This window comes from Schistocerca piceifrons, chromosome 3 (genome assembly GCF_021461385.2).
Source record: "Schistocerca piceifrons isolate TAMUIC-IGC-003096 chromosome 3, iqSchPice1.1, whole genome shotgun sequence".
Classification (NCBI taxonomy): domain Eukaryota; kingdom Metazoa; phylum Arthropoda; class Insecta; order Orthoptera; family Acrididae; genus Schistocerca; species Schistocerca piceifrons.
In genome coordinates, this window is record NC_060140.1 from 944419249 (window position 1) to 944434752 (window position 15504).

The 15504-nt window shown below is 43.8% G+C and overlaps 1 protein-coding gene across 1 annotated transcript in view; it reads right to left on the reverse strand.

The window, feature by feature from the left end:
* The window catches only part of LOC124789245 (polyglutamylase complex subunit TTLL1-like), a 117805-nt gene that overhangs the window by 43245 nt on the left and 59056 nt on the right, over nucleotides 1-15504 (reverse strand). Inside the window, exon 5 of the mRNA XM_047256539.1 lies at nucleotides 6407-6608. Within this exon, the coding sequence (XP_047112495.1) occupies nucleotides 6407-6608 (202 nt within the window). The remainder of the gene's footprint in view (nucleotides 1-6406; nucleotides 6609-15504) is intronic.

A 15504-nucleotide genomic window follows, 5' to 3' on the forward strand; every position in this document is an offset into this window, starting at 1 on the left:
GCAATTATACGAAGAGCAAAAGTAGCTGAACCAACCTGTTTGAATGGCTCACTAGTATGTCTCTTCCAATTCAGGTTTCCACCAATATGCACACGAAAAAGTCTACACCATTCTACCGTGCTTACTGATGCCTGTTCATGTCCTACACTAATTGTTGTTATCACTCTGTTTGTTGTGCAGAACTGGATATAGTGCGTTATCAGGAAATTAAGGGAAAATCCATTTTCAGACAACCAATTAATAATTCTTTGAAAAATATCGTTAACAATCTCTTCTCTTGCTTTCTCTTCAATGGGATTTGTTATAACACTACCCTCAGACTTCAAGAATAATATAATAATTCCAATCCCAAAGAAAGCAGGTGTTGACAGATGTGAAAATTACCGAACAATCAGTTTAATAAGTCACAGCTGCAAAATACTAACGCGAATTCTTTACAGACGAATGGAAAAACTGCTAGAAGCCGACCTCGGGGAAGATCAGTTTGGATTCCGTAGAAATGTTGAAACACGTGAGGCAATACTGACCTTACGACTTACCTCAGATGAAAGATTAAGGAAAAGCAAACCTACGTTTCTAGCATTTGTAGACTTAGAGAAAGCTTTTGAAAATGTTGATTGGAATACTCTCTTTGAAATTCTAAAGGTGTCAAGGGTAAAATACAGGGAACGAAAGGCTATCTACAATTTCTACAGAAATCAGATGGTAGTTATAAGAGTGGAGGGGCATGAAAGGGAAGCAGTGGTTGGGAAAGGAGTGAGACAGGGTTGTATCCTCTCCCCGATGTTATTCAATCTGTATATTGAGCAAGCAGTGAAGGAAACAAAAGACAAATTTGGCGTAGGTATTAAAATCCATGGAGAAGAAATAAAAACTTTGAGGTTCGCCGATGACATTGTAATTCTGTCAGAGACAGCAAAGGACTTGGAAGAGCAGTTGAACATTGAAAGGAGGATATAAGATGAACATCAATAAAACCAAAACGAGAATAATGGAATGTGTCGAATTAAGTCGGGTGATGCTGAGGGAATTAGATTAGGAAATGAGACACGTAAAGTAGTAAAGGAGTTTTGCTATTTGGGGAGCAAAATAACTGATGATGGTCGAAGTAGAGAGGATATAAAATGTAGACTGACAATGGCAAGGAAAGCGTTTCTGAAGAAGAGAAATTTGTTAACATCAAGTATAGATTTAAGTGTCAGGAAGTCGTTTCTGAAAGTATTTGTATGGAGTGTAGCCATGTATGGAAGTGAAACTTGGACAATAAATAGTTTGGACAAGAAGAGAATAGAAGCTTTCGAAATGAGGTGCTACAGAAGAATGCTGAAGATTAGATGGGTAGATCACATAACTAATGAGGAGGTATTGAATAGAATTCGGGAGGAGAGGAGTTTGTGGCACAACTTGACTAAAAGAAGGGATCGTTTGGTAGGACATGTTCTGAGACACCGAGGGATCACCAATTTAGTATTGGAGGGCAGCGTGGAGGGTAAAAATCGTAGAGGGAGACCAAGAGATGAATACACTAAGCAGATTCAGAGGGATGTAGGCTGCAGTAGGGACTGGGAGATGAAGAAGCTTGCACAGGATAGAGTAGCATGGAGAGATGCATCAAACCAGTCTCAGGACTGAAGACCAGAACAACAACAAGTATCGTCTAGAAAGAGTACTAATTTTGCTGTCCGCCTCCGGTAGCTGAGTGGTAGCCGACACGGTAGCTCTCACGTGTTCGGTCAGAGAGGCGCTGGCCCTCTGTAGTAAAAAAGTTGAGTAAAGGAATCAACGATCAACTTGAACGGATGGCGTATGACGTCCACCCAGACCGAACGCAACGAACCTTACCGAACAAAATTTAAAAAAAGAAAGTGATCAGCGCGACAGACTGTCAATCCTAAGGGCCCGGGTTCGATTCCCGACTGAGTCGGAGACTTTCTCCCCTCAGGGACTGGGTGTTGTGTTGTCCTAATCATCATCATTTCATCCCCATCGATACGCAAGTCGCCGAAGTGGCGTCAAATCGAAAGACCTGCACCAGGCGAACGGTCTACCCGACGGGAGGCCCTAGCCACACGACATTTCCATTTATTTTTACTAATTTTGCTTCACGAACACCAATGGATATGAGTTGGCCACGTGCGATTCAATAAGTGATTTCTCCTCAGTCACTAAAACTTTCTCTCCTTGAAACGTTATTTGAATTATTCAGCAAAAATTCTTGCATTCTGTTTGTTAAGTAAGATCGAAACCAGTTGTTTGTAAGGCCATCAGTTCAATAAAATTTAAGTTTTTGTAAGATAGTAACATGAAGTATGTAGTCAAATGCCTCGGAAGGGTTGCAGAAAATACCAACTGGCGATATTTTATCATCTAAGGTGTAATGTTTGGGGAGTGGATGCATAAGAGGCAGTCAAATGAAAACGAGGCAGATAGAAAAAAGTAAATAAACTGTTTATTATTTCATAAGTAATCCCCTTAAATGTTAATAGGCTTATCGCACTGTGCACTACACGCGGGAAGCGGCTACAAGGGTAGCGGAGACCGTGTGGAGTGCACATGGGGGTTTTTTAGGTTAGAGAATCCCCTCCCTAGGCCCGACAAGACGCCTCCTGAGACGCGGCAAGGTAGGAGCAGGCAAAATGCAACAGGGAATAACAATATTAATGTGCTAATAGTAAACTGCAGGAGCGTCTATACAAAGGTCCCAGAACTGCTCTCATTAATAAACGGTCACAATGCCCATATAGTACTTGGGAATCAGCGATCATAAAGCGGTTACGGCATCGATGACTTCAGCCGTAAATAGAAATATTAAAAAAGGTAGGAAGATTTTTCTGTTAAGCAAATGTGACAAAAAGCAGATTACAGAGTACCTGACGGCTCAACACAAAAGTTTTGTCTCAGGTACAGATAGTGTTGAGGATCAGTGGACAAAGTTCAAAACCATCGTACAATATGCGTTAGATGAGTATGTGCCAAGCAAGATCGTATCAGATGGAAAAGAGCCACCGTGGTACAATAATCGAGTTAGAAAACTGTGGCAGAAGCGAAGGGAACTTCACAGCAAACATAAACATAGCCAAAGCCTTGCAGACAAACAAAAATTACGCGAAGCGAAATGTAGTGTGAGGAGGGCTATGCGAGAGGCGTTCAATGAATTCGAAAGTAAAGTTCTATGTACTGACTAGGCAGAAAATCCTAAGAAATTTTGGCCTTATGTCAAAGCGGTAGGTGGATCAAAACAAAATGTCCAGACACTCTGTGACCAAAATGGTACTGAAACAGAGGATGACAGACTAAAGGCCGAAATACTAAATGTCTTTTTTTCAAAGCTGTTTCACAGAGGAACACTGCACTGTAGTTCCTTCTCTAGATTGTCGCACAGATGACAAAATGGTAGATATCGAAATAGAGGACAGAGGGATAGAGAAACAATTAAAATCGCTCAAAAGACGAAAGGCCGCTGGACCTGATGGGATACCAGTTCGATTTTACATAGAGTACGCGAAGGAACATGCCCCCCTTCTTGCAGCGGTGTACCGTAGGTCTCTACAAGAGTGTAGCGTTCCAAATGATTGCAGAAGGGCACAGTTCATCCCCGTTTTCAAGAAGGGACGTCGAACAGATGTGCACAACTATAGACCTATATCTCTAACGGCGACCAGTTGTAGAATTTTGGAACACGTATTATGTTCGAGTATAATGACTTTTCTGGAGACTAGAAATCTACTCTGTAGGAATCAGCATGGGTTTCGAAAAAGACGGTCGTGTGAAACCCAGCTCGCGCTATTCGTCCACGAGACTCAGAGGGCCATAGACACGGGTTCACAGGTAGATGCCGTGTTTCTTGACTTCCGCAAGGTGTTCGATACAGTTCCCCACAGTCGTTTAATGAACAAAGTAAGAGCATATGGACTATCAGACCAATTGTGTGATTGGATTGAAGAGTTTCTAGATAACAGAACGCAGCATGTCATTCTCAATTGAGAGAAGTCTTCCGAAGTTAAGAGTGATTTCAGGTGTGCCGCAGGGGAGTGTCGTAGGACCGTTGCTATTCACAATATACATAAATGACCTTGTGGATAACATCGGAAGTTCACTGAGGCTTTTTGCAGATGATGCTGTGGTGTATCGAGAGGTTGTAACAATGGAAAATTGTACTGAAATGCAGGAGGATCTGCAGCGAATTGACGCATGGTGCAGGGAATGGCAATTGAATCTCAATGTAGACAAGTGTAATGTGCTGCGAATACATTGAAAGATAGTTCCCTCATCATTTAGCTACAAAATAGCAGGTCAGCAACTGGAAGCAGTTAATTTCATAAATTATTTGTGAGTAGGCATTAGGAGTGATTTAAAATGGAATGATCGTATAAAGTTGATCGTCGGTAAAGCAGATGCCAGACTGAGATTCATTGGAAGAATCCTAAGGAAATGCAATCCGAAAACAAAGCAAGTAGGTTACAGTACGCTTGTTCGCCCACTGCTTGAATACTGCTCAGCAGTGTGGGATCCGTACCATATAGGGTTGATAGAAGAGATAGAGAAGATCCAACGGAGAGCAGCGCGCTTCGTTACAGGATCATTTAGTAATCGCGAAAGCGTTACCGAGATGATAGATAAACTCCAGTGGAAAACTCTGCAGGAGAGACGCTCAGTAGCTCGGTACGGGCTTTTGTTAAAGTTTCGAGAACATACCTTCACCGAAGAGTCAAGCAGTATATTGCTCCCTCCTACGTATATCTCGAGAAGGGACCATGAGGATAAAATCAAAGAGATTAGAGCCCAGATAGAGGCATACCGACAATCTTTCTTTCCACAAACAATACGAGACTGGAATAGAAGGGAGAACTGATAGAGATACTCAAGGTACCCTCCGCCACACACCGTCAGGTGGCTTGCGGAGTATGGACGTAGGTGTAGATGTTGATGTAGATGTAGAGACATGGCGGTCAGTTCTTTCATAGAAAAGTGTTTGCGGTTGCCTACGGAACCGTGATTGTTCCCAGTGTCATATCGCTGGTTTAGTTGTGGAGCCGAGCGCGGGAGACGAAACTGTTATGTTGTGTAGTGTGTAGCTCTGCATGTAAAAAGCATTGTTAGTATGGATGTCGAAGTGTTGCTACATGTGCTATTACAATAAAGTGACGAAATGTGGAAGTGATTCACAGGAAGGTGCGTCAAGAAGTAATTTAAAAATGAGCAGTGCTGCTGATAACGTATTTGTGTATCCTCTCGTTGCGTGTCGTACCGTACTGTATCAGTCATCCGCGCCGTGCCAGTGTCTTGTAGCGAGCGTGAGAACGTGCGTTCGATCCTCGCGTTTCCGCATTTATCAACAATCAGTCGCACCGCGACGGTTACGCGCACGCTCGTGCAAGTGAGAAGTGAGAACTGAAAAAAATAACTTTACGAACAGTGCCATATCATTCATTACTAGTGTCAAGGAGGACTGGTGCCAAATATCTGTGTATGCGTGACGGCCGCAAGAACTTCCGTTCGATCATTCGGCTTCCGCATCATCAACAATCACCCGCGTCGTGTCGGTTACGCGTACGCTCGTCCGAATGATATTGTGGACTGTTAATCATCCATTAATTGGGATAACACTTCTGAATCAGAATGTAAACAGTACAACCTGCGATTTCCATACAGTCTCAGAATACAGATGTTCATACCAGACGTCGAACAGTGTTATGTTCTAACGTTGAGTGGCTCCCCGACACCCGGTTGCATATTTCGATAGATAATTTCAGGCAAGCCAACTGCAGTGTGGAGCAGAACAGTACGACCGCCGCGGGATTACCAGGTACGTGGTGTGGACAGGGCGCACGGTCAAGGAAAGCAGAAACGACAACCAGTTTAAAGGCACCACCCCACCCATTAGTAGTCCCGGGCGTGTTACACCACGTGTGCACCCCTTCGTCCGAAGCAAACCGACGGCCACGAACGTCGTTCTCCAGGGCTCCAGAACTATGGAAATCGCATGTGGAGAGATCGGAACTCTACGGACGATGTGTAACAGCTACCCAGCGAAACTTCTGCAGCGTAGTCGAAACAACCTTGTCAATATGTGGGCCCATCCACAAAGGTTGTTTCGAATAAGCTGCAGACGTTCCGCTGAGAAGCCTCTACACGTCCTCCATAGGGCCCCGAGCTCTCCCCATGCGATTTCCGTATTTTTGATGCCCTGAAGAAAAACATTCGTGGCCGTGGATTTGCTTCGGATGAAGAGGTACACTCCTGACTGCAATCACGGTTCCACAGGCAACGCAAACATTTTTGCATGAAGGCACTGACCGTGCTGTCTCACAGAGGGATAAATGCGTCTTCATTTGACTGCCATTCATACAAAACGCATTCTCAGTCGAGCAACCCTTCCAGAACCCAGCTGAAGCGGGGTACTTACTCCGTGCTTCTGGACGGAGACGTTGGTGAGGTGGACGTACATGTTGTCCAGCTCCTGTATGCTGGCGTCGTACTTGACGGTGCAGAAGCGGCAGAAGCCCAGCCTGAAGAGGTACGCCTTGAGCGGCCGGAACGAAGTGACCAGCACGTACAGCCGGAGGTCGAACTTCTTGCCGCCGATCAGCAGCGGGTTGTCGATGTACCTGCACACAAAGTGACACTCCATTGTTCCGCAAGGGCACAGCAATACTCATTAGCAGCTTAATAGGAGATTGGTTCACCGGACAAAATAATGTTCGCACCGTTAAGAGATCCCACTGGTCGCTTTGGAGCGCTGTAAACGGTGCAGGGCTGTTACTTGAGGTCACGTGACCCTGCACCACATACGTGGGTCGTGGCAGGGACGTGTGTGTGGATTCAGAGCGGTAAGATGGGTCCATGAGGAGACTCAACAGAATGGAAGACAGAAGCCGTCGTGTTTGACGTCCATGACCACTCAGTGAATGAAGCTGCCCGATATTTACAGACCACTCAGCGTGTCGACAAGGAACGGTACATCATCGCAGCCATATGGCAAGGCATAAAACAAGTGGTCGTAAAAACGCCCTAACCAATAGTGACCGCAGACGAGTTGCACTCCTTGTCAATAACATTAAGTTTCAAACCCGATACGAATTTGCTAGCTACTGTTTAGGTAAAGATGTCCTGGGAAATATGACGACGACTGGGCTCAAGTTTAAGATACTCGTCCGGGAGAATCGATATGCAAAGAAATGAGGTACGAAGTGCTGAGGATTTATGAGATGTGTTTGAAATTCTCTAAAGCTGTGATAATGAATACCACAGGAGGTAGTTGAGATGAAGAAAAATAGACACCTCTAAAAAGTGCGGTCATCAGAAGTTGGATTGACCAACATCGACACAAGTAACTTAACTGTGAAAAATCCTTGGGTAGCAGAGGAAATACTTCAGCTGATCGACGAAAGAAGGAAGTACAACAACGATCACGAAAATTCTAGAACAAAGACACAGAATCCAGTGAGAAATGAAATCAATAGCAAGTGCACGGGATCTAAGATGAAATGGTTGAAGGAAAACGTGAAGAAATCGAAAAAGAAATGGTTGTCGTAAGGACTGATTCGGCAAATATAAAATTCAAAACTACTGTCGGTGGAATTAAAAGCAAGGGCGTCAGCGTTAAGAGTGCAAAAAATCAAATGGCTTTGAGCACTATGGGACTTTAATCTGACGTCATCACTCACCTAGACTTAGAACTGCTTAAACCTAACTAACCTAAGGACATCACACATCTACTTCTACATCTACACTTACATCCATACCCTGCAAGCCAACTAACGGTGTGTGGCGGAGGGTACCTTGATTACCTCTATCGGTTCTCCCTTCTATTCCAGTCTCGTATTGTTCGTGGAAAGAAGGATTGTTGGTATGCCTCTGTCTGGGCTCTAATCTCTTTGATTTTATCCTCATGGTCTCTTCGCGAGATATACGTAGGAGGGAGCAATATACTGCTGGACTCTTCGGTGAAGGTATGTTCTCGAAACTTCAACAAAAGCCCGTACCGAGCTACTGAGCGTCTCTCCTGCAGAGTCTTCCACTGAAGTTTATCTATCATCTCGGTAACGCTTTCGTGATTACTAAATGATCCTGTAACGAAGCGAGCTGCTCTCCGTTGTATCTTCTCTATCTCTTCTATCAACCCTATCTGGTACGGATCCCACACCGCAGAGCAGTATTCAAGCAGTGGGCGAACAAGCGTACTGTAACCTACATCCTTTGTTTTTGGATTGCATTTCCTTAGGATTCTTCCAATGAATCTCAGTCTGGCATCTGCTTTACCGACGATCAACTTTATATGATCATTCCATTTTAAATCACTCCTAATGCCTACTCCCAGATAATTTATGGAATTAACTGCTTCCAGTTGCTGACCTGCTATTTTGTAGCTAAATGATGAGGGAACTATCTTTCAATGTATTGTCTACATTGAGATTCAATTTCCATTCCCTGCACCATGCGTCAATTCGCTGCAGATCATCCTGCATTTCAGTACAATTTTCCATTGTTACGACCTCTCGATATATTACAGCATCATCCGCAAAACGCCTCAGTGAACTTCCGATGTCATCCACAAGGTCATTTATGTATATTGTGAATAGCAACGGTCCTAAGACACTCCCCTGTGGCACACCTGAAATCAATCTTACTTCGGAAGACTTCTGTCCATTGAGAATGACATGCTGCGTTCTGTTATCTAGGAACTCTTCAATCCAATCGCACAATTGGTCTGATGGTCGATATGCTCTTACTTTGTTCATTAAACGACTGTGGGGAACTGTATCGAACCCTTGCGGAAGTCAAGAAACACGGCATCTACCTGTGAACCCGTGTCTATGGCCCTCTGAGTCTCGTGGACGAATAACGCGAGCTGGGTTTCACACGACCGACTTTTTCGAAACCTATGCTGATTCCTACAGAGTAGATTACTACTCTCTAGAAAAGTCATTCTACTCGAACATAATACGTGTTCCAAAATTCTACAGCTGATCGACGTTAGAGATATAGGTCTATAGTTGTGCACATCTGTTCGACCTCCCTTCTTGAAACGGGGATGACCCGTGCACTTTTCTAATCATTTGGAACGCTACGCTCTTCTAGAGACCGACAGTACACCGCTGCAAGAAGGGGGGCAAGTTCCTTCGCGTACTCTGTGTAAAATCGAACTGGTATCCCATCAGGTCCAGCGGCCTTTCCTCTTTAGAGCGATTTTAATTGTTTCTCTATCCCTCTGTCCTCTATTTCGATATCTACCATTTTGTCATCTGTGCGACAACCTAGAGAAGGATCTACAGTGCAGTCTTCCGCTGTAAAACAGCTTTGGAAAAAAAACATTTAGTATTTCGGCCTTTAGTCTGTCATGCTCTGTTTCAGTACCATTTTGGTCACAGAGTGTCTGGACATTTTGTTTTGATCCACCTACCGATTTGACATAAGACCAAAATTTCTTATGATTTTCTGCCAAGTCAGTACATAGAACTTTACTTTCGAATTCATTGAACGCCTCTCGCATAGCCCTCCTCACACTACATTTCGCTTAGCGTAATTTTTGTTTGCCTGCAAGGCTTCGGCTATATTTATGTTTGCTGTGAAGTTCCCTTTGCTTCTGCAGCAGTTTTCTAACTCGGTTGTTGTACCACGGTGGCTCTTTTCCATCTCTTACGATGTTGCTTGGCACATACTCATCTAACGCATATTGTACGATGGTTTTGAACTTTGTCCACTGATCGTCAACACTATCTGTACTTGAGACAAAACTTTTATGTTGAGCCGTCAGGTACTCTGAAATCTGCTTTTTGTCACTTTTGCTTAACAGAAAAATCTTCCTACATTTTTTAATGTTTCTATTTACGGCTGAAATCATCGATGCCGTAACCGCTTTATGATCGCTGATTCCCTGTTCTGCGTTAACTGTTTCAAATAGTTCGGGTCTGTTTGTCACCAGAAGGTCTAATATGTTATCGCCACGAGTCGGTCATCGAAGCCCGAGGCAGGATTCGAACCTGCGACCGTAGCGGTCGCGCAGTTCCAGACTGAACCGTCAAAACCGCTCGGCCACAGCGGCCGGCTAAGAGTGCGATGGGAATTCGAGCATATAGGGCAGAGGAGAGAGCTTACGGGTAGAAAGTGCGTGCATTCAAAGCCCCTGCGAGCGGAGGACGAGATCGATGGGGAAGTGGGAGTCGATATGGAAGGCACAGATTTGGTGAACCCCTCGTTGCTACTGCTGTGCGGGCGAGTTGCCACTGTTGTTGCGGTAGGCCGAGTCTGTGAGTCCGTGAAACGGCTCCTGGTGCAGTACACCGCTAAGGCAGTTTCTGCCTGCCACTATCACACCGCCATGCCCCAGGGTCAGGTAACAGTATAGGAGAACGTAGGTTCTACAACACTCCAACAAATTAGTAACAAAGTCATTATCTTTGTGACTAGTTGAATAATGAAGTCTGCAACTCTGCTTGTCATCATCATCAGTTATCTGCTATATTAGCAGGTCCTTTGCCTCTCCGTTTTCTGCGATCCATTGCTTCCTTCTTAAGGCTGCTGTATGTTGTAGCGTCCATCATGTCATCCAGTATCTGGAATCTCTTCCTTCCTCGCTTCCTTTTCCCTTCTACATAACCTTCTAAAACTGTTTTTTATCAGTCCGTCATTCTTGCTTAATATATGCCCAATCCAATTTCTTTTTCTTCTCTTTATTACATCTAGTAACTGCCTTTTCTCTCCCACTCTTCTCAGTACCTCTTCATTTTTTACTCTGTCCATCCAACTTATTCTTTCCATCTTCCGCCATGTCCAGATCTCAAAAGCCTCCAGCCTTTCTCTGTCTTTTTTCCTCATAGTCCATGTTTCAGCGCCATATAGAAGAACACTCCATACAAGGCATTTTATGAGTCTCTTTCCGAGTTCTCTGTCCAGACCGCTGCAGAAAATTCTCCTTTTCTTATAAAACGCAACCTTTTCCATTGCTATCCTTGTTTTAATTTCTGTGGTGCACTTCCAGTCCGTGTCTATCCTGCTTCCAAGATACTTAAAATTTTGCACCTGTTCTAGTGTTTCTCCATTCAGCACAATTTTTATTTCCTTATTTCCTCCTATTGCCAATACTTTTGTTTTATTTGTGTTAATTTTCATTCCATATTTTTTCCGTTAGTTGCAATGGTGTCCACCAAATCCTGTAATTCTTTTTCCCCTGTGGCTAGAAGGACCATGTCATCAGCAAATCACAAGCACCCTACTCTTCTTCCTCCAATTTCTACTCCTTTGTCGTCTAATGAGCATTGGTCAATCGTATTTTCCAAGTACAGGTTGAAAAGAGTAGGTGATAAACAGCATCCTTGTCTTACTCCTTTCCCTAGTCTGATCCAGTTCGTACTTTCTCCTCTCACTTTAACTGAAACTTTTTGATTAAGGTACAATGAGTTTATAAGTCTTCTGGTTTTCCAGTCCACTCTCTTTTCCCTCATAATAGTCGCCAGCTTGTCCCAAACCACATTGTCAAATGCCTTTTCTAAATCGATGAAGCACATATATAGGTCTCTTCCTTTTTCAATAAACCTTTCTCCCAAGATTCGTAGGAGCCCTATTGCATCTCTGGTGCCCGTATTCCGTCTGCTTGTAATATAACACAAAAATGGCCCTCAATGGTTAAGTGCAAATAATCGTACGTAAACTTCACAGTACAAAGCAATCGCTATACAGAGTGATCCACTGATAGTGACCGGGCCAAATATCTCATGAAATAAGTGTCAAACGAAAAAACTACAAAGAACAAAACTTGTTTAGCTTGAAGGGGGAAACCAGATAGCGCTATGGTTGGCCCACTAGATGGCGTTGCCATAGGTCAAACGGATATCAATTGCGTTTTTTTTTTAAATAGGAGCCCCCATTTTTATTACTCATTCGTGTAGTACGTAAAGAAATATTAATGTTTTAGTAGGATCACTTTTTTCGCTTTCCGATAGATGGTGCTGTAATAGTCACAAACATATAGCTCACAATTTTAGACGAACAGTTGGTAACAGGTAGGTTTTTTAAATTAAAATACAGAACGTAGGTACGTCTGAACATTTTATTTCGTTTGTTCGAATGTGATACATGTACCTTTGTGAACTTATCACTTCTGAGAACGCATGCTGTTACAGCGTGATTACCTGTAAACACCACATTGATGCAATAAATGCCCAAAATGATGTCCGTCAACCTCAATGCATTTGGCAATTCGTGTAACGACATTCCTCTCAACAGCGAGTAGTTCGCCTTCCGTAATGTTCGTACATGCATTGACAATGGGCTGACGCATGTTGTCAGGCGTTGTCGGTGGATCACGATAGCAGATATCCTTCAACTTTTCCCACAGAAAGAAATCCGGCGACGTCAGATCCGGTGAACGTGCGGGCCATGGTATGGTGCTTCGACGACCAATCCACCTGTCATGAAGTATGCTATTCAATACCGCTTCAACCGCACCCGACCTATGTGCCGGACATCCATCATGCTGGAAGTACATCGCCATTCTGTCATGCAGTGAAACATCTTGTAGTAACATCGGTAGAACATAACGTAGGAAATCAGCATACATTGCACCATTTAAATTGCCATCGATAAAATGGGGGCCAGTTATTCTTCCTCCGATAATGCAGCACCATACATTAACCCGCCAATGTCGCTGATGTTCCACTTGTCGTAGCAAACGTGGATTTTCCGGTGCCCAATAGTGCATATTATGCCGGTTTACGTTACCGCTGTTGGTGAATGACGCTTCGTCGCTAAATAGAGCGCGTGCAAAAAATCTGTCATCGTCCCGTAATTTCTCTTGTGCCCAGTGGCAGAACGGTACACGACGTTCAAAGTCGTCGCCATGCAATTCCTGGTGCACAGAAATATGGTACGGGTGGAATCTATGTTGATGTACCATTCTCAACACAGACGTTTTTGAGATTCCCGATTATCGCGCAATTTGCCTGCTACTGATGTGCGGATTAGCCGCGACAGCAGCTAAAACACCTACTTGGGCATCATCATTTGTTGCAGGTCGTGGTTGACGTTACACATGTGGCTCAACACTTGGTGTTACCTTAAATAACATTAAATATCCGGCGAACTGGCCGGACACTTCGATGATGTCATCCAGGATACCGAGCAACATACATAGCACACGCCCGTTGGGCATTTTGATCACAATAGCCATACATCAACACGATATTGCTGAACGGTCCGTTTTAACACGGATAGTGTATCACGAAGGAAATACCGTCTGCACTGGCGGAATGTTACGTGATACCACGTACTTACACGTTTGTGACTATTACAAAGCGAAAAAAGTGGTCCAACTGAAACATTCATATTTATTTACGTACTACACGAATATGTAATAAAAATGGGGGGTTCCTATTTAAAAATATGCAGTTGATATCCGTTTGACCCATGGCAGCGCCATCTAGCAGGCCAGTCATAGCGCCATCTGGTTTCCCCCTTCAAGCTATACGAGTTTCGTGCTTTGTAGTTTTTTCGTTTGATGATGGAAATAGGATCACATTTGAGGAAGTGGAGAAAATGGTCAATAGATTGCAGTGCAATAAAGCAGCTGAGGTTGATGAAATTAAGTCGGAACTCATCAAATACAGTGGAATGTCAGGTCTTAAATGGCTACACAGGATAATTGAAATGGCCTGGGAGTCGGGACAGGTTCCATCAGACTGGACGAAAGCAGTAATCACACCAATCTTTAAACATGGAAACAGAAAAGATTGTAACAACTACAGAGGTATCTCTTTAATCAGCGTTGTTGGTAAAATCTTCTCAGGTATTGTTGAAAGGAAAGTGCGAGTATTAGTTGAGGACAAATTGGATGAAAATCAGTGTGGGTTTAGGCCTCTTAGAGGTTGTCAGGACCAGATCTTTAGCTTACGGCAAATAATGGAGAAGTGTTATGAGTGGAACAGGGAATTGTATCTATGTTTTATAGATCGAGACAAGGCATATGACCGGGTTCCTAGGAGGAAGTTATTTTCTGTTCTACGTGCTTATGGAATAGGAGGCAAACTATTGCAAGCAATTAAAGGTCTTTACATAGATAGTCAGGCAGCAGTTAGAGTTGACGGTAATTTGAGTTCATGGTTCAGAGTAGTTTCAGGGGTAAGACAAGGCTGCAACCTGTCTCCACTGTTGTTCATATTATTTATGGATCATATATCGAAAACAATAGACTGGCTGGGTGAGATTAAGATATGTGAACACAAAATAAGCAGTCTTGCATATGCGGATGACTTAGTTGTGATGGCAGATTCGATTGAAAGTTTGCAAAGTAATATTTCAGAGCTAGATCAGAAATGTAAGGACTATGGTATGAAGATTAGCATCTCCAAAACGAAAGTAATGTCAGTGGGAAAGAAATATAAACGGATTGAGTGCCAAATAGGAGGAACAAAGTTAGAACAGGTGGACGGTTTCAAGTACTTAGGATGCATATTCTCACAGGATGGCAACATAGTGAAAGAACTGGAAGCGAGGTGTAGCAAAGCTAATGCAGTGAACGCTCAGCTACGATGTACTCTCTTCTGCAAGAAGGAAGTCAGTACCAAGACTAAGTTATCTGTGCACCGTTCAATCTTTCGACCAACTTTGTTGTATGGGAGCGAAAGCTGGGTGGATTCAGGTTACCTTATCAACAAGGTTGAGGTTACGGATATGAAAGCAGCTAGGATGATTGCAGGTACTAGTAGATGGGAACAATGGTAGGAGGGTGTCCACAATGAGGAAATCAAAGAAAAACTGGGAATGAACTCTATAGATGTAGCAGCCAGGGCGAACAAGCTTAGATGGTGGGGTCATGTTACACGCATGGGAGAAGCAAGGTTATCCAAGAGACTCATGGGTTCAGCAGTAGAGGGTAGGAGGAGTCGGGGCAGACCAAGGAGAAGGTACCTGGATTCGGTTAAGAATGATTTTAAAGTAATAGGTTTAACATCAGAAGAGGCACCAATGTTAGCACTGAATAGGGGACCATGGAGGAATTTTATAAGGGGGGACTATGCTCCAGACTGAACGCTGAAAGGCATGATCAGTCTTAAATGATGATTATGATGATGCTTATTTCGTGAGATATTTGGCCCGGTCACTATCAATGGATCACCCTGTATACAACCACTGTGTGTTTACTTCTAAGAGTTCACTAAACGACATTCCCTTCTAAGTCAGCCCTGGACGATGATCTATAAGCAAGTGGGCCAGAGCTGCTCTTCTGTCTTCCGAGTAGGCTCCTGTCCGTTGCCGCCCGGTCATTGGCGGACTGTACTCGGCCGACCATTGTCCGAGACGGAGTCGATATCTTCATCCTCAGTGCCGCCCGTGGCGCTGATGGAAACTGGCGCCAGTGGCGAGTCTCTTCTGTGGCACTGGCACCAACTCGCACCTTTGCGCCTGCGGTGCGTTTGCCCTGGCTGTGTCTTGTTCGGACGACACAGCAATAGAGGGTCCAGTATTAGAGTCAAATTTTAGAAGAACTTTGGAAGACTTGCGAGTATA